Source organism: Myotis lucifugus, unplaced genomic scaffold, assembly GCF_000147115.1.
Source record: "Myotis lucifugus unplaced genomic scaffold, Myoluc2.0 scaffold_458, whole genome shotgun sequence".
NCBI classification, from domain to species: Eukaryota; Metazoa; Chordata; class Mammalia; order Chiroptera; family Vespertilionidae; genus Myotis; species Myotis lucifugus.
This window is the reverse complement of record NW_005871506.1, coordinates 326,494-350,835: the sequence shown is the minus strand read 5'-3', so window position 1 is coordinate 350,835 and position 24,342 is coordinate 326,494. Positions and strand designations below refer to the sequence as shown.

Sequence of the window (24,342 nt, the reverse complement as noted above, 5' to 3'; positions counted from 1 at the left end):
TGGGATAAATTTCATCAAAGCAAACCAATCTAAGTTGAAAGTTAAAATATATAGTGGTTTGATGGATTATCTCACATCTAGATCTGAAAATGACAATGTGCCGATTGGTAAAATGATAATACTTCCGTCATCTTTTGAGGGTAGTCCCAGAAATATGCAGCAGCGATATCAGGATGCTATGGCAATTGTAACGAGGTATGGCAAGCCCGCTTTATTCATAACCATGATGTGCAACCCAAAATGGGCAGATATTACAAACAATTTACAACGCTGGCAAAAAGTTGCAAACAGACCTGACTTGGTAGCCAGGGTTTTTAATATTAAGCTGAATGCTCCTTTAAATGATATCTGTAAATTCGATTTATTTGGCAAAGTTACAACTAAAATTCATGTCATTGAATTTCAGAAATGCGGACTGCCTTATGCTCACATAGTATTGATATTAGATAGTGAATCCAAATTACAAATGGAAGATGACATTGACTGTATCGTTAAGGCAGAAATTCCGGATGAAGACCAGTGTCCTTGACTTTTTCAAATTGTAAAATAAAATATGGTACATGGACCATGTGGAATACAAAATCCAAACAGTCCATGTATGGAAAATGGAAAATGTTCAAAGGGATATCAGAAAGAATTTCAAAATGCGACCATTGGAAATATTTATGGATATCCCAAATACAAAAGAAGATCTGGTAGCACCATGTCTATTAGAAATAAAGTTGCCGATAACACTTGGATTGTCCCTTATAACCCATATTTGTGCCTCAAATATAACTGTCATATAAACATTGAAGTCTGCACATACATTAAGAGTGTCAAATATTTATTTAAATATGTCTATAAAGGGCACAATTGTGCAAATATTCAAATTTCTGAAAAAAATATTATCAATCATGACGAAGTACAGGACTTCATTGACTCCAGGTATGTGAGCGCTCCTGAGGCTGTTTGGAGACTTTCTGCAATGTGAATGTATAACCAATCTCATGCAATCACAAGATTAGCTATTCATTTGCCAAATGATCAGAATTTGTATTTTCATACCAATGATTTTGCTGAAGTTATAGATAGGGGTAGGCATAACTTGACTTTGATGGCTTGGTTTTTATTGAATAGAGAAGATTCCAACGCGTGTAATTATTATTATTGGAAGATTCCACAGCATTATGTGTTTAATACTTCTTTGTGGAGAAAACGCCAAAAGGGCGGGAATAAAGTATTGGGTAGACTGTTCACTGTGAGCTGTAGAGAACCAGAACGATATTACCTTAGACTTTTGCTTCTGCATGTAAAAGGTGCGGTAAGTTTTGCTGATCTGCGAACTGTAGGAGGTGTAATTTATGATACATTTTGTGAAGCTGCTAAACATCAAGGATTATTAATCGATGACACTATCTGGAAAGATACGATTGATAATGCGATTATCCTTAATATGCCCAAACAACTACGGCAACCTTTTGCATATATATGCGTGTTTGGATGTCCTTCTGCAGCAGACAAATTATGGGATGAGACTAAATCTCATTTTATTGAAGATTTTTGTTGGAAATTACACCAAAGAGAAGGTGCCTATGTGAACCGTGAAATGCATGCCCTTAACGAAATTGAAGAAGTATTCACATTGCATGGAATGAAATGTTCGCACTTCAAATTTCCGGACTATCCTTCATTAATGAATACAACTACATGTGATGAATCGTAGGAGCAACAACAGGCACAGGTTTTGATAAATTCTCTGAATGATGAACAGCTGGCAGCCTTTCAGACTATAACTTCTGCCATCGAAGATCAAACTGTACACCCCAAATGCTTTTTCTTGGATGGTCCAGGCGGTAGTGGAAAAACATATAAAGTTTTAATACATTATATTAGAGGTCGTGGTGGTACTGTTTTACCCACAGTGTCTACAGGAATCGCTGCAAATTTACTTCTTGGTGGAAGCACCTTTCATTCCCAATATAAATTACTGATTCCATTAAATGAAACTTCAATTTCTAGACTTGATATAAAGAGTGAAGTTGCTAAAACCACTGAAAAGACCCAACTTCTCATTATTGATGAATGCACCGTGGCATCCAGTCATGCTATAAACGCCATAGACAGATTACTAAGAGAAATTATGAATTTGAATGTTGCATTTGGTGGGAAAGTTCTCCTTCTCAGAGGGGATTTTCGACAATGTCTCAGTATTGTACCGCATGCTATGTGATCGGCCATAGTACAAACGAGTTTAAAGTACTGTAGTGTTTGGGGATGTTTCAGAAAGTTGTCTCTTAAAACAAGTATGAGATCAGAGGACTCTGATTATAGTGGATGGTTAGTAAAATTTGGAGATGGCAAACTTGATAGCAGTTTTCATTTAGGAATGGATATTATTGAAATCCCCTGTGAAATGATTTGTAAAGGACCTATTATTGAAGCTATCTTTGGAAATAGTGTATCTATAGATAATATTAAAAATATATCTAAACGTGCAATTCTTTACCCTAAAAATGAACACATTCATAAACTAAATGAAGAAATGTTGGATATACTTGATGGAGATTTTCACACCTATTTGAGTGATGATTCCATTGATTCAACGGATGATGCCGAAAAGGAAAATTTTCCCATTGAATTTCTTAATAGTATTACTCTTTCAGGAATGCCATGTCATAAATTAAAATTGAAAATTGGTGCAATAATCATGCTACTGAGAAATCTTAATAGTAATTGGGGTCTTTGTAATGGTACCAGATTTATTATCAGAAGATTACGATCTAACATAATCGAAGCTGAAGTATTAACAGAATCTGCAGAAGGAGAGGTTTTTCTGATTCCAAGAATTGATTTGTCCCTGTCTGACACTGGCCTCCCATTTAAATTAATTTGAAGATAGTTTCCTGTGATGCCAGCATTTGCGATGACTATTAATAAATTACAGGGACAAACTCTAGGCAGAGTAGGAATATTCCTACCTGAAACTGTTTTCAGACATGGTCAGTTATATATTGCTTTCTCTCGAGTTTGAAGAGCGTGTGACGTTAAAGTTAAATTTGTAAATACTTCATCACAAGGGAAATTAGTCAAGCACTCTGAAAATGTTTTTACTCTTAATGTGGTATACAGGAGATATTAGAATAAGTTTAATCAATTTACCAGTCATTGTTTTTATCAATGTTGTTTTTATATCACGTTTTTGTTGTTTTTACATCATGTCTTTGTTGTTGTTATATCATGTGGTTATTGTTTATTTATTAATAAATGTATATATTATTTTCATATACATTTTACTACTTTTCTTTAATCTCTGACACTTCTATTATAGAGAAAGGGCGAATAGTGAAATTAAAATATTTCTTCTAATTAATTCCCTTTCAATGTGCACAAATTCGTGCACCAGGCCAGTAGTGCTGTATGTAAGAAAGGTTAAAACAGGGAATCACTTGCAGGTCTGGAATGGATGAGTTCAATTTACATTATTTCTAATGGCAAAAGATGATTTGGTTTTCAAACAAATTGCTTCCCGAACAGTGTTCTGGAATGCATTAAGTTCGAGAACCAAGGTTCCCCTGTATTATAACCACCCACCTCAGTTTACCTACTCAAACAACTAGATGTCATCCTTCAGCGCCTCCTTCCTCTTTACCCCTCCACCTTCCTTAATCACTAAGTCACCAAGCTTCAAGAAGAAGGAATTCTTCTAAGCATTTTTCAAATTCTCCCTTAATGTACTCACTACTCACTACCAGGCACTCATTTAGAAATGCTTAGTGCACCAAGTTTGCTCCAGATGAAGTGCAAACTCTACCATGTTATATAAGGGCCACCCTGACCCTGCACAACTGGAATCTGATGTTGAAGCAATATTGCGCAGAAGTGAGGTGACCGCCCTTCTCCAGGTTTGTTGCACCTTCTCTCTCTGAATAACAGCAACAAGCCCGGACACCTCATGCCACAAACACATGCCCTGGTCAGCCTGGGGCCCCTCTGGAACTCATGATTGTCCAGGGAAGTTATGCACAGAGACTTGGCAAACATTACTTCGTGGTTCTGGGGGTTTCTGGGGTGTCTAAAGGCTTTTACAAGAGAAGGACACAGAGAATGTGGTGATCTAGCTTGATCTCATCCTGAAAAAGACAGGGGTTGGTGATTTCATTGTAGTCATAGTAAACCAATCTTTGTGAAATGTTCTGGTGAACATTATGGTTTGCTTCACACAAGCCGTGGGTGGAGAGAGGAGGGGCGGAATCTGCACTTTGAGTAGGTCATAGATTTCCCCCAAAGGTCTGGGTTCCTGAACTTGTATGGAGGTCCTGTTCAGGGGGAGACGGGGAGCCATGGCATTCTATTTCCTTCCTAAAATCTAGTTTTCTGCTTGACTCGGTTACTGTCTGTCTGTCTGTTCATCTACAGGAGTAATAATACTCCCCTCTCCTCCCTCTCTCTCATCCTTCTGTCTTCCATCATTTTTCGTTATCAATTTCTATTTTTGTTGATCTTTCTTTTCTTTTCCTTCCTTCCTCCTTTGTTCTCTTTTTGTCTCTCCCTCTAATTCTTTCTATCTTTCCTCCCTCCCTTCATGCCAACTTCCTTCCCTCCTTTTTCTTTCTTTCTCAATTGCTGTTTTAATCTCTCTCTCATGTTTCTTTCCTTTTTCTCTGTTCCCCTCTCCTTTCCTTACCCTCATCCCCACCCTCCCTTTCTTCTTCTTTTTGCTCCTCTTTTTTAAAAAATTTACATTCTTTATTGTTGAAAGTATTACATATGTCTTCTCCTCCCCCCCCGCCCCCCACCCCATTCTCCCTTTCTTCTCTCAACATGTAACATGGAAGATTTTGAGCTCATAATCAGGGAGACAAAACTCAGATGTCTTGTAAAGAATCTCACATCTCCTGAGGAAGGCAGATGGCCTGAAGGGAATGAAGGGACAAGGGCAGGGCCCGAAGAAATCCCTGCAGGCGTCATGGGGCCCTGGCTGGCCCAGACCTCTTCCACTCCTGCTCTCGAAGCTTCGTCCGCTGGATTTTCCCAGAGACCGTTTTGGGCAGGTCCAAGACAAACTCCACCTGTTGGGACAGATCAGTCCAGGGTTGGCCATCCATGACTTCACAAGGTTGAATTTTTTTGAGGAATTACTGTAGGTGAGGGGAAGCTCCTGGGGCTGGGAGGCTCCAGGTGAGTGACTACTGAGTTTGGAAAACTCCCAGGACATAAGAAGGTGCAACAGGAAGGTTCAGAAAGTGCTCTGGGACAAGGAGAAGAAAGTGACTAGAACAGGACATAGGAGTGAGCCGACTGGTCTCTGACGTACTGTGGGGCAGGGAGAGCAGTGCAGGGGACAGGAGTCAGACACCTGAGCTCTGACATCAGACTGCGCTCCAGTCTCGCCTCCACCATCTACCTGGCTTTGAACTAGGCTTTTCTGAGACTCATTTTTCCTACCGAGTCACCTGGAAAATCACCACAACCTTGTGGCGTTGTTGTGAGATAAAATGCAGGCTGAGTTCTTGGCGGGGCAACACCCAAGATGTCAGCCATGGGTCTGAATCTGGACTAGAGACAGTGGGCAGCTAAGAGTCAGGAAGCCTGGTTTTCAATTTCATCTCCATCCTTTTCTGTTGGTGTGTCCTCAGCACAACTCAAAAACCTCTCCACCTCCACCTTCTGACCCGTGGGAAGGAATGCTTGCTGTTCAGGACCCTTCCGTCTCTAATATTCCTGAATCCTAAGGTGTGCGCAAGGAAGAGAATTCACTGAGGCTTCTGGCTGTAGGGCTCAGCTTGCCAGAGCGTTGGTCTAGAAGTCAGATGGTTTTGGGTTTAAGAAAAGTAATAATAAGAGGGATACTGGTATGGAAAAGGTATCTTCTCACCAGCTGACTTGCTGTGAGGCAAGGCTAACTTTGTAAAGGAAAGAATTTGTTAAAATCACAGTCGGATAAAGCAGGGGTTTGGCAAACTATAGCCTGTGGGCAAAATCCAGCCCTTCTCCTGTTTTTGTAAATAAAGTTTTATTGAAACAACAGCCATATGTGTTCATTTACAGTTGAGGCTGGCTGCTCTCTCACTGTGGGGCAGAGCTGAGTAGTTCCCACAAAAACAGTATGACCTAAAACATTACTGTTTGGTCGTTGGGTGTTAGTGGAGAGTAGAAGGGAACCACAGGAGGTTCAGTTTAATGCTAAGAAGAAAGCGATGCTGCACATCATGAGGAAGGGAGCAGAACGGGGTGGTTGCTGGGAGGAGGAAGAGTGTGGGAAGAACCGCTACCAGGGCATTCTAAGGGGAGATGTAAAAGGAGACACATCTATGGGATAAACTGTTACCCTGTGTGACAGGACCCTCTCCACTGGGTCCTCAGAGATATTCAGCTACAAGTAAAAATCCATAATATGCTTGTTGTGGTCAGATTTCTAGTTGCTTTCAAAATACTTATTAAATTCTTGCTAAGGTACCTTATAAGCATTAACTGTTCTTTTTAACAACCTGTGCAGGGGTGACACCATAATCCCCATTTTACAGATAGGGAGAGTGAGGCACAGAAAGATTGCTGAGTGAGTGATGGAGGTGAATGCCAGTCTGTGTGGTGGGCTCTGATGTACTGCAGGAATGAAAGACTCACTTTCCCGTTGCCAGGCCCTTGCGGAGCACAGCAGCTCAGGAGAGTTGTCCCTCCCAGGGTCCTGCCCCTGGCCTCGCCCCTAGGCCCTGCCCTGGGCCCCACCCCCCAGGGCAGCCTGCACCCATGCCTGACCTACAGGGGCTGTAAAGGCCTTTCCCCAGCTGCTGCTCAGGAAATTGAGAGGGTGTCTTAGCTTCAAGACTCCCCATGGGGCTGGCTGAGGCCCCCACTAAGCTCCATCACAGTGCAACTCTACCTCCAGTCAATCCATTCCCCTCCCTTCCCCAAGAGTTCACCCCAAAGACTCCCTCACAAACCTCTGCCATGTTAGTCTCCTTCTGAGTCTGCCTCTCAGAAACCCGCCAGGGACAGCTTGTGCGGACAAGCGAGTGAGCACCTGGGTTACATAGAATCTGAGGGGCTTCATGTGGCCGCTCTCACCTTCTACCCCGGACTCAAAAGAAGAGAAATTAAATCCTTCCCTGGGACAAAGTCTACCTTGTGCCCAACTCCAAAAACTGGGCCTCTCTTCCGTGTCCACCTCTATGCCTTAGTTCCCTGCCCCACAGTAAAAACAGCTGAAAACTGTTATAGTAGATTGTATGCTTTTTGCCCTTTCTGATAACAGCTCTTCCATTTACCCATGGGAGCCACCCCTCCCTCACTCGGTCCATGTCCTGGTGTAGGGCAGCCCTTCCTCCCATCTTCCTGCATTCCCTCTAGGGGTGACCGCATGACCCATAACTGGCCAATCACAGTGTTCATCCCCTGGTTACAGGGATTGGTTTAAGAATGGACACGTGACCAGAACTGTTCCAATGAGAATCAACTTGAAGACTTGCTGGTCCTTTGGGGACAAGGATGCTCTTTTTCTACTGGGATTTGCAAAGCTGCTGAAAGAGTGTTTGGAGCTGCTGGAGAGCACTTCAAGGAATGAAGCCAATACCGAAAGGAGAGTCCAGGGCAAGAGCCATCCCTGACCCCCATTGGCCTGCCTGTTCCAGCTGTGACTAAGGACTCACCCTCCTGGCCTTACCAGTTGTGTGAGAAATGAACTTCAAGTTGGATTTCTGTTGCTTGCAGCCCAGAGAATCCTGAGTAATATCGCAAGACCTTGGTGCAGAGAGTGGGAATGTGGGCTGGGTATGGGTGAGAACTTGTTATGGGAGCATCTGGTTTTTAATCAGGGTGAGCTCAGTGCTGAGCTACCTTTCGGGATCTATAATAGTTTCCAGATTGTTCTGGGGGGACTTTCTTGGTCATAGTCAGGCAGAACTTTGAAATAAGAGTCCTGGTCCACAGCCAGAGAAGGGAAACATGAGAGGAGACCACCGCTCCTTCACGTTGGGGGCGCCAGGGCCCTCACCTTCCTCGGGTACTTGTACGGGGCGGTCACCGACTTCACGTGCTGCTGCAGCTCCCTGGTGAGCTGCTCCGGGTCATGGGACAGAAACTGTGGCGCCAGGACCACAAAGGCCTTCACCACCTGCAGTGAGGACGAGGGCAAGAGAGGAGGGGTCAGAGCACATCGTCACCTCCTGGGATACGACAGAGTCAGTGTTAGGACGTCCTCCACAGCCACCGACCTTATGTCCTCTCCATTGTACCGCCAGGTATTTGTGGCCAAGAAAAGGGAGAAACTGGGGGTAATAATGGCCAACAGTCCAATTCTCTCTCAAATGGCTTATTGGGTGGGCAGTTAGGATGGCAGGTTGAGACCTGGCTCACCTCATATCCCAGAGGCAATAGCGAGACAGGGAGAAGCTAGGTGTAAGTGAAGAGAAGACAATAAAGGCTGTGGACCACAGACCCGGAGGATCTGTCCAACCCTCCCGCTACAGCTTGCACAGCTGTGAATGGAGATCCGATTGCCTTCCTTAATTCATGGGAACCACAATGCCATCATATACAGCCTGGCTTCGCTCCATGCTTGGCACAGAGTTTTCTCAGTAGAGGATCCTCTTTGGCCCCCATTTGCCTAGTGGCTGCTATGGTTTCCATGGTGATATGTCCCATACCTGCCAGACATATGACAGTGTCAGCTTGCACCCTGCAGAGATGTCCCAGACATTGACCCACACCTCTGCACCTTAACCTCCCCCCCCCAAGCTCCCGTGGACTTCACCTGGACCTTTTTCTAGAACCCCACGTTATTATAAGGTCTTCCATCTTCCCCATATTCTCACTGCAAAATCCATGGCTCAGGGGCTCCATCTCTTGGCTCAAATCCCTCCTCTGTTCTTCTGGTCAGGGATCAGTTCTGATTCAAGTGCCAACAATAGTGACCTTCTGAGGTGCTTGCTATGTGACAGATCTTATTCCAAGCACCTTATAAATATTAACACATTTACTCATCAAACAACCCCTCATCTTACATATGGAAAACTGAGGCTCAGAGAGGCTAAGCAACTTGTCCCAGGTCACACAGCTAGTAAGCAGGAGGGCCAAGATTTTGGCTCAGGCTGTCCAGTTGCCAGAGTACATGCTCTTAACCATCACACTTTATACCCTTGTTTCCCAGATCTGCACCCCTAGCTTGCTGCTCCACATCACCTCTCCTCGGATGGGGTCTGGGCTACTGATGACAGCCGTCTCCACCACAGCAGGGTGCTCCATGAGTGCATTCTCCACCTCTCCAGGTCCAATCCGGTGCCTGGAGAAGAACCCACCTGTCAGAGAAGACTGGGCACCACATCTAGGCCAGGCCCAAGGTCTAGAATCATCAGAAATAGGACCCAGATTACACTTCTCAGCCCAGAACCCAGCTCACCCGCTGGAGTTAATGATGTCATCTGCCCGCCCCATGAACTGGAAATATCCTTCTTGATCCTTGATGGCCCGGTCTCCCATGAGCCAAAAGTCCCCTCGAATGTTGGCTGCTGTCTTCTCAGGATTGTCCTGGGGCCACAGAATGACAGTTACTGTGCCTGCAAAGCCCACACCCTCTGCCCCCGGCCGGGGCTGCCATGAACAGCCGTGCAGGTTGTGCGTTTTACAACTTGAACAACTGTGCCTGGCAGGCTGCCCTGAGCCTGTCAACCCCAGCCCCGTGGAGCTGGTCTCCCCCTTCGTTTCAGTTACTCCCCCAGCGTTGCCCCTATCCCCGCTCGAGTCTAAGGGTAACATCAGTGCAGCCAGGCCCCCGTGCCCAGGGCATTTCCCCTGCCGGGGCCCACCTTCCCTTCAGGGTCAGCCTAACTGGCTCCTGCTCCATTTCATGACACCATTTAAGGGTGCCAAGGTGGATGGGACGCTTTCATGGCTACTTTGTTAGATCTGAAAGTTCTAGAAATATACCAGCTGGACCCTCTGTTCAGCTGAGGCAGGAGTTCTTGAACAGGGAGAAGGCTTGGGGTTCACCCCTTGTTAGTGCATCTTGGTATTTTGTTTACGTGTGGGCTCCGGATTGGACAGTCAGTCTTTGGGTTCAAAGATGGCATAGGGAGTTCATAGGCTCCCGTCTCCATTTGGAAAATACGGGTATTGAAGACCAGAGCGATCAAGAGGCGTATCCAAAGCCCAATAGCCATTCCAGATGGCAGAGCAGAGACTGGAAGCCAGATCTGACCCCAGCTTGACTCTTTCTCCAGCCGCCTTCAGCCCTGCTGGCCTCCTCTCCAAGGCCCATGTCTCCTCATCTGGATCATGGGGGTGACAATGTGGATCTCCGGCAATTCTTTTCTTCTGCGCACGCTCACATAGCACTGTTCTAAGTGCTCCACAAACACTAATGCCTTTCGAGAACCATAGTCATGCTATGAGGTATTACAATACACAGTTTACAGGTTTGGAAACTGAGGCATGAGAGGTCAGTCACTTTCTCACATAGAAAATAGTGGAGTAGGGTTTTGAACTCAAGCAATTTGGCTCCAAATACCTCATAAGGGCATCAGGAAGATTAAACGAGTGTAGTGTCTACGAAGTGCTTTAGGACTGTGTGCATCATGTAGCAAGCACACAGTAAGTGGCAGCCACTGTTATGACTGAATGTATTATTTGGTTTAATATTTGAGGCCTTCCTTGCCCACTTTTCAGCAGTGGCGGGCTTGCATGAGCCTTGTCATCTCTGGTCTCACCATCCTCGCCTCTAAAGCGAGGCGGCTGGACTCGAGGATCACCTGTTTCTAATGTTCCAAGGTCTGAAGACAGGGACACCCAGCTCTGTGGCGAAGTCCCAGTGCGATGTGGCTCACACGGCTGTGAAGAGGATCAGTGGCGGGGAGTGGGGGTGAGGCTTGGACGCAGAGCTGCTCTGGGGAGAATGCTACCGCATATGCTTCCTGGCAGCAAGCTTTCTGCCAGGAGCAGTTCTTGTGCGTGGAAAGGGGCATCCAAATAAAGACAATTCTTCAGATGAGGTCTTAGTGTTCGGCTAAGGATGGCAGGGTGAGGGCCACCTTCTCTCTTGGCAAAGCACCCTTCTTAGATCCTGGGTACTCCTTTTCAATGCCTCTTGGGAAGTCCGTAACTCGGGGACCCTCCCCTCATCCCTCTCAGAGCCCCTATTCCCACCAGGGACAGAGGGGAGGAGCCTGAGTTCATTACCACGTAGCCCGAGAAGATGCCTATGGGCCTGTTGGGTTTGATCCTGATGCCCAAGTCTCCCTCCACCCCAGGCGGCAGGATGTGGCCCTGGTCATCGATGACCTGCAGGAGGAAGCAGATCGGGAGAAGGAGCCGCGGGACAAGGTGCCTGGGCAGCAGCCGGGAGAGCCGACTAGGCACACGGAGGCCCTCGGGCTCTAGTGGCGGCTGAACACACGGACCCGGAACCCAGGGAAGCCATGTGCTTGGAGCCCAGGTCTTGAACCCATCTGCCTGGCATGGTTTAGGTGAAGCCCCCATAGAGCCTGGGCCAGAGGAGCTCAGGACGTGTCTGGCTGTAGGAGCTCAGGAGGCATAGCAGCCGCCCGTTGTCTTCGAGGCCCGTGAACTTGGGCACCAGACAGATCAAAACACAAATTCCGACCCTGCTACCTGACTCATTGTCTTTGAGCTACTTAAGCTCGATGTCTCAGTGCCTTCAACTGCTGATGTCACAGGACTGTATCGGAGTGCAGGGGGCACTGAGAAAAAGAGCTCATGGACGGCCGCCACAGGGGAGTGGCCTGGAATAGAGCACACACTGTTATACTCCAGACCTGCAGGGCCCTGCACGGAGCCACGGACACACATACTCAAGTTCTATTGCTTGGAATGTAACCTGAAGAAATAATAGAGACAGGAGCACAATTTCAGCTCCAGCACACTGACTGTATGCTGTTTGTACCAGTGAACTGTTTGGAATCATCTCCTGACCAGCAGACAGCACACAGTGGGGGCCATGCTCTCCTCCACGGTGGAGTCACTACAAACCCTGGCGCGTCAGCAGCATGAACCAAGAAGGTGGACACCAAGACGGCTCAGCAGAAACAGTAAGTGTCAAAATCACCCTTATTTTTTGTTTTAAAAATGTATATCTATATCTATATCTATATAGATATAGATATAGATATAGATATAGATATAGATATATATATAGATATAAAAGCCTAAGCAACTGTTACGACCGGACGACCAGATGTTGGGATGACTGGCCATTAGCTATGACATGCACTGACCACCAGGGGGAAGATGCTCAATGCAGGAGCTGCCCCCTGGTGGTCAGTGTGCTCCCACAGCCTACCTCCCCCCGCCGGCCAACCTCCCTTGGTCCCTACCCCGGACTGGGCGAGATGGCCCCTATTGGCCCTGGTCACCGGCCAGGCCAAGGGACCACACCATGCATGAATTCGTGCACTGGGCCTCTAGTATTTATATAACTAACTGGCCAGCTAACTGCTAGCTATTCCAAGTGTTTTTTCCTGCATGATAAGAATATTAAACTCTCCCTCTCCTTTCCTTCCTTCCTCCTTCTCCATAGTATTAAAACGCATTTACTTTTCATTACTTTTCCTCCATGCAGAATGCAATATGTAAGTTACTGGAAAAGCCTGTTTCCCCCACCGCCCACCTCGAGAGGCGCCAACTCACCTGCACGTCATAATGGGGGATCGCTGTTCCCAGGCAGCCGGGCTTGACTTTCATTGTCTTGGAAACTCTGCAGGTGAGTCCCTGTGGGAAGCAGCAGACAGATGGGCAAACGTCAGGAGGGTCATAGGTCCCAGCAAAAAAGAAAAGAAAGAAAAAGGACCCTCAGCAGAGCAGTCCTGATGTGGTGGGAAGATGAGTCACATTCGGTGGCTCCCTTCCGCCCCTCCCTTGCTCTCCCCCTTCTCCTTCTCTCTCCCCTCCCCTGCTCTCCCCCCTCCCCTGCTCTCTCCCCTCCCCTGCTCTCTCCCCTCCCCTGCTCTCCCCTCTCCCCTGCTCTCCCCTCTCTCTTGCTCTCCCCCTCCCCTATTCTCTCCCCTCTCCTACTCTCTCCCCTCTCTCTTGCTCTCCCCCTCCCCTATTCTCTCCCCTCTCCTACTCTCTCCCCTCCCCTGCTCTCCCCCCTCCCCTGCTCTCCCCCCTCCCCTGCTCTCCCCCCCCCCCTGCTTTCTGGCCTTCCCTGGAACCCCTAAATTGTTTGGAAAGCAATCCATTGACTACTCCCCAGTAAGGAGGAACTACCAACCACATTATAATCTTTTTACGGGGATCCATACTTTCCTAAGGGACCACGGGCACCCAAAGTCCTTTAAAGCCAAATGGAATTAAATGACCTCCCCTAAGAGGCCAGCCTTGCTGGGCCCTGAAATACACTCCCAAAGAGACGTGGGCCTAGCCAGGCTCCCTCTGAAAGGCCGACCCTGCGGCTGCGCTGTCCTCCCCCCACTGCAAACCTCCGCCCACAGCGCTGCCAGTCCCCCAGGGGTTCTCCCCAGGAGGGTGGAGGATAGGGGTGGCGAGGAGGAGGGAAAAGTGCTGAGAGGCTGAGCAGAGGCGCTGGGGAAGGAGGGGAAGCGCCCAGACGGCTCTCATAAGCAGCACAGTGAGTCCCGGCCCAGGAGACCTGGCAGGTGGGGTGGGGCTCTTGGTGGTTTCCCTTCTGCCTGAGCAGCCTGTGCCTGGCACGTTCCAGAAGCCAGGGCTCTGCTGAGACGGCCCCACTCAGAGGGCTTGCTGGCCTCCATGCCACCTCCCCCACCGCACTCATCCTACTCCTCTCCACAGAACCTCGTGGCCGCCCTGTCACGTCTATTAGCCCTCCCCCCACGAGTGCAACCCCTCTCCCCCCACTCAGCCTGCGGTATCAGGGCCGACCCACAGGGGGTGCTCCATGAGTACTGATGGGACAGCACATGAGGAACGTGGCTCACATTCTTATTGTCAAAGTGGAATTGGCCCAGGGGGCCAGCTCCTGGCCCGACCCCCACCCCCACTCCCGGGCCTACCGTCTCCGTCTGGCCATAGAACTCGCGGATGTCCAGTCCTGTCTGCGCCCGCCAGCTCGCCAGTGTGCCCGGGAGGAGGGCCTCGCCGCCGCTGAAGCAGCTCTGCAGGTGTGGGAACTTGTAACTGAGGAGAGAGGTGAGTGTCCCCCACAGACTCCGTGGGTCAGTAGGTGAGCGTGGGGAGGGGGAGGTCCTGACCACCCGAGCCCATCACCTGGACAGGTCCTGCTGCACCAGCATTCGGTAGACTATGGGGGCCCCTACCATGTTGTTGATGGGGTAGCTGGACAGCACCTGCAGGAGGAGAGCCAGGTGAGACGCTGTCCCCAGGTCGAGTGCCCAGCCAGCCAGGACACACGGTGGTTCCAGGCCTGGGCGCTGGCATGGCGGGGTCTGCCTTTAAGTCCTAGCTTATTTGTTGTGTCTGTTTCAGGTCCAATGAATTCTCATGTCCCCTCAAGCCCAATGTAACAGAGAAACAAGCACCTATCATCGGAGGGAAAGGCCCAGGGTTATTTTGTGGCATTTTTGTCAAATCGAGCTGCCTACTCCTGCCGATGTGATGACTGTCCTCATATCCACACCTTCAGGTTATGCAAACCCCAGCCTCCAGGGAAGGAGGCGGCCACTGTGGCAAAGTGGCTGTGCTCTTGGTTCAGTGCCTAACCTCCGGACCAGCTTCACGACAGATTAATTCAGGTGGGAAAGTGCCTTCAGAAGCGCTGCTAAAATTTAGCTGGCACTGAACACTTGCCAGACCCTGTGCCAGCTCCTTCTCTTCTCACAACAGCCTCACGGCGTCTGCATGATCACCCCCAGTCAGAAGGGAAAGCTGTGACTCAGAGGATGAAGTGACGTGCCCAAGGTCACACAAGCAGCCAGGAGCGGAACCAGCATTTGCCGGCAGTATGCCTAACTGCTATGTAACACCACCTTTGTCTGCACAGAGCTTATAGAAAAACGACTTAGGCAAAAATATATAGAAAAACGATTAACATCAGTGAATCATGCAATTATTTCCTCCAAGTACTCTTTTTGTTTTAAAACCTCACCCAAGGATATATTTTCCATTGATTCTAGAGAGAGAAAGGGGGAGATGAAGAGAGAGAGAAACATCGATGTCAGAGAGAAACATGGATTGGTTGTGCACATGCCCGACTGGGGATTATATGCACTCCGACCAGAGATCGAACCTGCAACCTGGGTATGTGCCCTGACTGGGAATCGGACCCGCGACCCTTCAGTGCATGGGATGATGTTCTACCCAACTGAGCCACACCAGCCAGGGCATCCCCCAAACACTCCTGACGAAACACTGCTGGTAAAAGCAATGGAAACATCCCATCTCCCTTATTGCCTTGCCCTACAGGAAGCTCAGTATGTAATTACCTACTTACTTGCTGCACTTCTCTTTACTCCTGTTGGTTTCCTCACCCCAAACTCCAATCTATATTTTCCTAATAGGTTTTTAGGAAAAACTATTTGCTCCACTTAACAGAAGTCATATCAAATCATTTTTGGAAGGGGGCAGAGTAAGAATGTGTTTACATCAGAAAATGACAAAATCATTTGAATAGAATCTCCTGAGAATCCAGACCAAGCCTGACCGGTTGCCGGCCAAACAGAAGTCCGGGTGGGCCCGGGACTCCCCCAGAGACCCGGCGGCACAGGAGGTGCATGGCCCAGTCCTCCTCACGCCGAGTCCAGCACCGGGTGCGCCTGTGCAAGCAAAGTGAGCCCTCCCACCGCCTTGCGCACTGGGCCAGGCTGTTTGCAGACTTTATCTAATGGCTGCCCTGTCAAGTTCGGTGGGAAAACTCCTATTTATTCTTCAAAACTCCTCCCGTCCCAAACTGGCAATGACCCTAATGTCCATCCACAGTGGGACGGAGAAGAAATCATGATTGGACACAGAACGGAACACGCCACAGCAGCCGGAGAGGACAAACGTCTCCACCGAGCAGCCAGTGGCGAGTAGTCACGAGTAGTCAGTGTTGAGTGGAAGAAGCCAGACACAAGAGATCACACACTGGGTGGCTCCACTCTATGACGATCACAGAGAAGCAAGTCACCCTGGCAGTGGCGGTCAGGAGGCTGAGGAGCCGACGGAGCGTGGCAGTGGCGTGGCGGCGGGGGCCCTCCCTGCCGTAATGGGAATGTCTTACGTCTTGAAAAGGCGGCAGTGTGCCGTAACCGGTGTGGCTCAGTGGATAGAGCGTCGGCCTGCGGACTGAAGGGTCCCAGGTTCGATTCCGGTCAAGGGCATGTACCTTGGTTGCGGGCACATTCCCAGTGGAGGGTGTGCAGGAGGCAGCTGATCGATGCTTCTCTCTCATCGATGTTTCTAACTATCCCTCTCCCTTCCTCTCTGTAAAAAATCAATAAAATATTAAAAAAAAAGAAGAGGCGGCAGTGACAGGGGTGCCTGTCATAGACCGAATGCTGTGCCCCCCAGTTCACGCGTTGAAGCCCTAGCCCCCTGGGAAGGTGTTGGGCCTTTGGGAGGTAATTAGGTTCGGATGAGGTCCTGAGGGTGGGCCCTGTGGTGGGGTCAGTCTCACTCTCTTCACAGGGGGCCCGGCAAGGGGGTTGTCTGTGCAGCCGAAGGACATGGCCCGTGAGAGGGCGATGTCTGGGGGTAAGCCCCGCCCCAGGGTGCTTGTTATAGCAGTCCAAGCTGGTGCATGGTGTGACACAGGTCAGTTGTTTGCCAGCTGTGCCCTTAAAATAGCTGCACTCTGTGCATTTTACCTGTAGTCTGTGCTGTACTCCACACACACACACACACACACACACACACACACACACACATCACGTCACCTCCACAGCCCACCCCTCCCTACGCGTGGCTCACCACCATCTATTGGATGCTCGGCACCAGTTAACACGTGTTGAGTGAGCCAGTGACCCATGCCTGCCGTCTGAATATACTCTTTGTACTGCATGTGGGTTTCTCCCCTCCCCTGGCCCACGAGCCCTGGGAGGCCGGGGCCCTCTCCATCGTGCGTACGGAACAGTGTTCATCCCTAGGGCGAGGGTTAGCGGACCAGATGAGCTGAGAGAAACTGCAGTCAGTCGGAGCGTGCAAACCTTGGGCTGGCCGCCGCGCGGTGTGCATGGGCCTCTCTCACCTGTAGGATGGCCAGTGGGTCAAACTTCGGCAGGAGATGGATAAATACGCACGCTCCCGACGTCCAGGGTTCCAGAAACGAGCACAGGATGTTCAGTATCCACGCCGTGTCTGTTATGGTCCAGATCAGGTCTGAGGCTTGCAGGTCTGTCCACAGGCTGAGGGAAGAGAGGAAACACACGTGCATACACGACATGCACGCTGGGGAACGGAGCAGGAGCGTGCACACCGCGGGCAGGGGCAGGTGTGTGCGCTCAGGTGTGTGTGCTGAGTGTGTTGGCATGCTTGGTAGGAGTGTGTGGAAGCTGAAACTGATAGAGGAAAGAGAGTTGTTCTGTCTGCACGTTCTGTTTCCTAAAGGAGAGAGTATTAGGAAGGTGTGATCCCAGCTGACATTACTTAACAGATAACTGGGTCTCATTCTCATGTTATCCCCAGAGCGCAGTGCGGCTTTGACCTGTGGCAGCCACCAGGACGTGTTTACCGTGCTTCCTCACAAAACATCCCCAGGTGGTCCTCCCAGCAAGGAGCCTTGCTGAGCTCCAGCTCAGCTGAGCAGACCTTGGGTTCTGTTTCCGTGAAGCATCACATGGCCTATGCCTGTTTTCTTTCTCTCGTGCGGTCAGAATAAAAGGCGTTAGGCCTGTCGTAAAGCAGGAACGATTTAGCCTGGACATGGAGAGCTTCCGGTGGCAGGAGACCATGGTGCGTGTCCCTGCCTGAAGGTGGCTTCTACTTTCAATGCCGTAAGAAAACTGGGTCTCAGTCTGTCCGGAGCAAATCTGGGGGGTGGGGTGAGAATTAATATCTTAGAGCAGTGATGGCAAACCTTTTGAGCTCGGCGTGTCAGCATTTTAAAATACCCTAACTTAACTCTGGTGCTGTGTCACATATAGAAATTTCATGATCTTTGCAACCATAGTAAAACAAAGACTTATATTTTTGATATTTATTTTATATATTTAAATGCCATTTAACAAAGAAAAATCAACCAAAAAATGAGTTCTTGTGTCACCTCTGACACGCGTGTCATAGGTTCGCCATCACTGTCTTAGATACATTTAAGTGAGTTAGCTTCCCTATTTGAGAAACTGTATTTTACTATGGCTCTTCTACTAAATTATTTCTGTTAAATAATTTAGTTTTCTGGTATCACAGACTCACAGGTGGAACATTTAGGTTTTTGAGTTTCTTGCAGAAACGATTTTTCCAGGTCTGGTCATGACGGCCGGTGAGCAGCGCCTCCTGTGAAAGGCCCTGACGTCTGTTAGAGCTGCCCGGCCACCTGGCCCCGTGTTCCCCGGCTCACTGACAGGGCCGAGGCAGAGTGGAGGGCGTTCTCAGTGCTGACAGCTGAGACCTCCTTTCACCGAGTTAATCCGATGGTCGCTGCTGACACAGGTGCCCCTTTGGAGTGTGGGTAGCGCTAAAGCAAGTCACCAGCACCTCACAGGAGGAGCACCTCACAGGAGGAGGCGTGGGGGACGCCGGCTGAGCGTGGCATGCTTGTGCGCCAATCAGTCCGACTAGCAGCTCGTGGTGCCAAGGCCGGAGGAGGCCTTGAGCTCCCTGCTATGAGCGGGCCGGTGTCTGCCGGGTGCGAGGCCAGGCGCCCTCCTGCCCGCTCCCTGCCTTTCTCAGAAGCATCGGGGCGTAGCCGCCCACGAGCCCTGGGCCTGACTCAGACGAGTCTCTAGGCCTGCCCTGTGGCCAGGGGATCTGCTTACCCAGCGTCCATCTTGGCCTTGACGCCCAGGCTGGCGTGGGAGTGCTCTGCCATCTTGGGGAGCCCGGTGCTCCCGCTGGTGAAGTAGATGGCCGCCGCTTCCTGGCCTCCCGTCTCCACGCAGCGGTGAGTGGGGGACGCTCCTCTGCAGAGACAGGTCGCCCTCTCAGAGCTGCCCGCCCAGGGGTCCCTGCTGCAGGGCCAGTGGCGGCCGGAGGGAGGCTTCGGTGGGGAGGTCAGGAGAGTCCGAGCCAGCCAGCCTCGGGCGGGCGCCGCAGGGCTGACCTCTGTGAGCTGTGACGGGACTGATGGGACTCCCCGGGCTCATTCCCATGTCAGTGCAATGGGATCAGTGGGTCTCATAGTCGCGGAGGAAGTTACTGCGACACAAACGAAAGGGCTGCTTGCTTAGCGAGCACTCAGTCAATGCGCATCTACTTGCTGTCGGGATCTCTGACATGACACCAGGTAAAGAGGGGGTGCCAGCTAGTCCCTCGAAGCACGCGCACCCCTAGACCTCTCCTCCAGGGTCCTGACCTCGAGCCTCCCAGAGCTGGCCTCGCTGTCTCGTCCCCTGGCAGCTCTCTTAAACACACGTCAGCAGAAAGAAAAAGCTCCCCTTCTCCAGGGTTTCCTGGGCTCCTGGTCTCTGGGGAGGGATTTCAGACATGGGACGGGGAGCGGGCTGCCCCGCCAGTGCTGCCGTGGCTGCAGGCCTGGCTGGGGGATGCGGAGCGGCGGGACGGGGCGGGGAGGAGGGGGCGGGGCGGGAGGAGGGGCCAGAAACCGGTGTGTCAGTCATCGCTTGTGTGTGACCTCAGACGCTCCTGGCCGCACCCCGACTCCTTCCCTTGAACAGGCTGGGTGAGTTTCCACCCACTTAGTGTTGTTTCTGGTGTGGGCCAGGGGCTCGCTGCTGCCCCTGGCTGGAACCCGGAGCTACTCTGCATGCCCGTGTGTGCAGCCCAGAGGGTGGGTGGCTAGTGTCCCCACCGGGCAATGCGCTCCCGGTGGAGCTCGGTGCTGCTGGTCCTTCCATGAGAACCCTGAGCAGCATTATGTGCCCTCAGAAGGCCCACTTACCCCTGAGTGACTCCCCTTGTCAGTCCTCCGGCTGCTCCCGACCTGCCCGGGGAAGCACTTGCACCTGAGTGCCTGGTTCAGGGCCCACTGGTGATGGGAACCAGGGAAGGACGTGCGGCTACTCACTGCAGGAGCGTCTTGAAGTCCAGCCACCCATCCCGGCCTTTTGCAGACACCAGTAGCTTCGTCTTCAGAGACGGGCAGTCGGGTGCCACAGTGTCCACTGCCTGGGCCACGTCCTCCCCTGCCACGATGGCCCTGGCCCTGGACACCTGCAGCCTGTAGAGGATGTCCCTGGCCGTCATCTGGATGGTCCCGGGCATGAAGACGAGGCCTGGAGGAGTCAGGTGCTTAGAGAGAACAGGAAGGGGCTGTCTCCTTCCCTGCAGAAGCTGACGGAACAGCCAGTGGGGTCCAGTGGAGGGGAGGTTGGGGAAGGGACGACCAATGGGGAATGTTAATAACGACAGACCAGGGGCCACAGAGTGAATTAAACACAGGTTTCCCTGGGCTGTCAGAGCTGTAAGAGGTCTAATGTCACACCATTGACAGTCTAAGCCTAATAACCCCGCCCTCAGCCCCTACACAGACACAGACACACACAGACATTCACAGACACACAAATACACACAGAGACACACAGATACACACAGACATACACACACATACACACAGATACACACACATAGACACAGATACACACACATAGACACAGATACACACACATAGACACGCACATACACAGACAGATTCAGCTCATCTGCAGTTCCTGGCCTCAGTACCACTCCACTGAGCCGCCCGGGGCCGCTGCAGATCGGACTGCTCAGGGCCCTCTGAGAGCCAAAGGGCCAATGGTAAATGCGTTAGGCCTTGGGGACCAGACGCTCTCCGTCCCAACGACTCAAGTCTGCCCTTAGTCCAGTGCAGCTCAGGCAGGGACAATACATAAGGTCATGGCTGTGCTCCAATGAAACTTTAGTTACAAAGACTGGCTGTGAGCCAGACTTTTAATAGGTTCTTAGAAAATTCACACGCCACCTATCAAAATGGTGGTGAAGTAACGATGTGAACAGCGGATAGCTCATGCTGCCTTTCTCCGGACATCTGTAAGGCCCATGAGCACAGACCATGCGTGGCTCGCCCGTGCCAGCCACCTCGAGCAGGCGCTTAGGAGATAGTTTGCCTAAACAAAAGGGGGATGCATGCTGCGTGCAGCGGCATCTTTTGGGAGGAATGGTGGCATTTCTCTGCCATCAGTTTCTTTCACGAGAGAGCCAGTGCCAGCCCAGGGGGTCAACTACCCACCTGCTCGCATGCAGCCCAGTGTCACCAGCCACCACTCGGGCACCCGGGGCAGCACCACGGCCACGCGGTCCCCACGCTGCAGGCCGCACGCTCCTGCGAGGACATTGGCCGTCCGCTGGCTGAGCTCCTGCAGCTGCCCGAAGTCCCAGCGCACCTCCTCCCCGCGGCCGCTCACCCACCACAGGGCAGGGCCTGGGGCTCTCCTGCCGGCCTGAGGGAAGGGGAGGCTTGCTGGTGAGGGGCTGGGACACAGCCTGGGGAAGGTCCTGGTGGAAAGCTTTCTAAGCTTTCTGATCTCAGGACCCGTAGTCACTCTTAAAAAGTATTTTAAGAACCTTAAAGAGTTTTTATTTCTATGGATTCTATCTATCAATATTTCAATTAGAATTTATAAAATAGTAGTATTGCATATCAGTTCAGTTGTGAATACAGGAAAAGTGAGATAAACACAATCATAAAGCATAAAGTGAAAGTAGCCCCTCTGATCTTTCACAATATTTTCTGTGAAATGGTTTTTGCTTCTCAAAGGACAATTATGATACACTAGTTGGATTGGTATCTCTGTTCCAGTTCTCATAAAGAACTAGAAGCCCTGTGCATGAAATTCACGCAAGAGTTGGTCTTCACAGCCCCAGCTTCATCCGGGAGGTCGTCCAGAAGGACATCCGGTCTAATTAGCATATTATGCTTTTATTATTATAGATAATGAATTTTGATTGTGTTTTTCTTAATATCTTCCTATTTAAACATTTTTAATCTAAAAGCTTTGCTGTAACTGGGATTTAGCATTCTATGTTTGTGTTTATAATTTTAAAGTCAGAAAACTTGCCTGAAGGTGACCTGAGGAGGCTGTAACCATGAGCATCATTGCTAACACGGATGCATATGCCCATCACCGTCCTCACCTTCAAGTCTCAAAGCCCAGGGAAGCCATGCAGCCTGATAAACGCTGAAAATACGACTCATATTATCATAACATACATTCCTATTTCATTCATTCGGTAATGAAGAACTATTTGAATGACTTCTCTCTGTGAATAATACATTTTCCTTTACTATTCATGACTAAACCACAATACTTATGGAAAACTGGCCATTATTTAAATAGTATCCCTATTTCCTTATAATTAAAATTTTGCTCATAATTACAATCAAAAGAACCATTATTCAGGAGTTATAATGCAAAAAAAATTATTAGCACTGCCCGGCCAGAGTAGCTCAGTGGTTGAGCATTGACCTATGAACCAGGAGGTCACAGTTTGATTCCCAGTCAGGGCACATGCCTGGATTGCAGGCTCGATCCCCATTGTAGGGGGCATGCAGAAAGCAGCCAATCAGTGATTCTCTCTCATCATTGATGTTTCTATCTTTCCCTCTCCCTTCCTCTCTGAAATCAATAAAAATATACTTTAAGAAATCATTAGGACTAAATAAAATAAAATATTTTGTAAAACAAAAAAATTATGTTAGAAATTAAAACTGAGAAATTTTATACATGTATGCTTTAAAAAATAACAGCATGAATTCATTATATATTATCACAAATAAGATGTGAACTGTCTCATGTTATACCTCACCCACTTTTCTATTGGGATATGCCTTTTTATTCCTGATTTCTAGGGTCTCTTTTGTATTAGGAATATTAACTCTTTTGCTTTGAAATGAGTTGCATATTTCCCCCTGGTTGTCACTAATTTTTTTGTTGCCATTAATCCTTACTGGAGGATATTTTTCCCATTGATTTTTAGAGAGTGAGAGGGAGGGAGGGGGAAAGAGAGAAAGAGAGAGACATCAATGTGAGATTGGTTGCCTCCTGCACACCTGGACCAGGCCTGGGATGAACCTGCGATCCAGGCATGTGCCCTTGCCTGGGAATTGAACCTGTGACCTTCGGGTGCATGTTGACACTCTAAGCACTGAGCCACACTGGCCAGAGTGTTTTTTTTAAATGTTGCTCATGGTGTTTGTCAGTGGAGCAGGTTTTGATGGCTGCGTAGTAAATTTATTACATCACTTCTTTTGTGGACTCAGGATTCTGAGTCATGGTAGTAAAGACCTTCCTCATTATTCCAAGAGGTATAACTTTCAGAGAAAAGCCAGAAATCTACATTTTTATCAGAAAGTTTTAGATGTTCAAGTATTGACCGAATTTTGTGTGACGCATGCCCTGCACCCTGGGCCACGCTCAGCCCAGAGGCCAGCGTGTGCAATCTCTGCACTAAGATTGGGTGCTGATGTCAGGACCCCATGGCAACATCACAGTGTGGCTCCCTCTGAGTGCCATTCGTGTAAGCCCACTTCTTCCCAGACCCCAGCCAAGAGGGTCTTTCCACCCTCCAGAAAGGTGCACAGAACCTCAGGGGAAGGCAGGGCGGCATCCACCATGGATAGGGTGGAGGTCCAGAAGTCCAGGGTGGGAAGGGAGAGAGGCATTTCCTCATCACTCTTTCCCTGATGCTGATGCTGGAATCCTTTTTGTAATCTCTGCCTGGTGACCATTCTGCTTGCTTACTCCTGATGACAGGAACACACAACTTTCTGGGAAGACTGACTCAGTCTGTGGTCGGTGCTGATTCTCTCTTATTAAACCCAAATCTGCCCCTTCTGTGACCCCAGCCCACTAGTCCTTGTCTCACCCTGGGATGTCACAACAGAGCACGTGCAGAATGTGTAGGCAAACTGTGTCAGTTGCCCAGGGACTTACCAGATTGTCCCACCTGCACCAATCTCCTCACCCTTCTTTCTGCCAAGCCCATGCTCTCTTGCTCCCACCAAATGCGGCCTTCATGGGAGATGAGCATCATAGCTCATCATAGTACCTGACACGTAATGTGTTCACTATGTGTTGAATGTATGGATGAATTAGTAAACAGCCCAATTGTCCATCTCTGTGTCTCTTCTCCACCCTTTACCTTCTCCATGCCAGCCCAGTAATCCATCACATCGCTAGCGAAGTTAAACCTGGCAGGGACTTCCTGGTGGCCCCACGGCAGCGATGCCCGTTGCTTGGTATGAATGTGGACAGTGCGGCAGGCTATCTGTGTCCTCCTTTGGATGCAGATCCCCTGGAGTTTCCGCAGCCAGTGCATGGCCAGACCTGTACAGGAAAGGTGACAGAGGTGAGTCTTTCCTACTAG

At 49.7% G+C, this 24,342-nt stretch overlaps 1 protein-coding gene across 1 annotated transcript; it reads right to left on the bottom strand.

Annotated features, from left to right (window-relative positions):
• Positions 1-4,818: 4,818 nt before the first annotated feature.
• On the bottom strand, positions 4,819-24,294 carry ACSM2B (acyl-CoA synthetase medium chain family member 2B). Its single transcript, XM_023744384.1, has 13 exons — positions 24,118-24,294; positions 21,206-21,416; positions 20,027-20,234; positions 18,819-18,962; positions 17,093-17,249; positions 14,176-14,255; positions 13,962-14,085; positions 12,619-12,699; positions 11,152-11,253; positions 9,377-9,504; positions 9,160-9,259; positions 7,973-8,092; positions 4,819-5,051 (listed from the first exon to the last, which is right to left on the bottom strand). The coding sequence occupies exons 1-13, from the start codon at positions 24,292-24,294 to the stop codon at positions 4,947-4,949; spliced, it is 1,737 nt and encodes a 578-aa protein (XP_023600152.1). The 3' UTR covers positions 4,819-4,946.
• Positions 24,295-24,342: the final 48 nt, after the last annotated feature.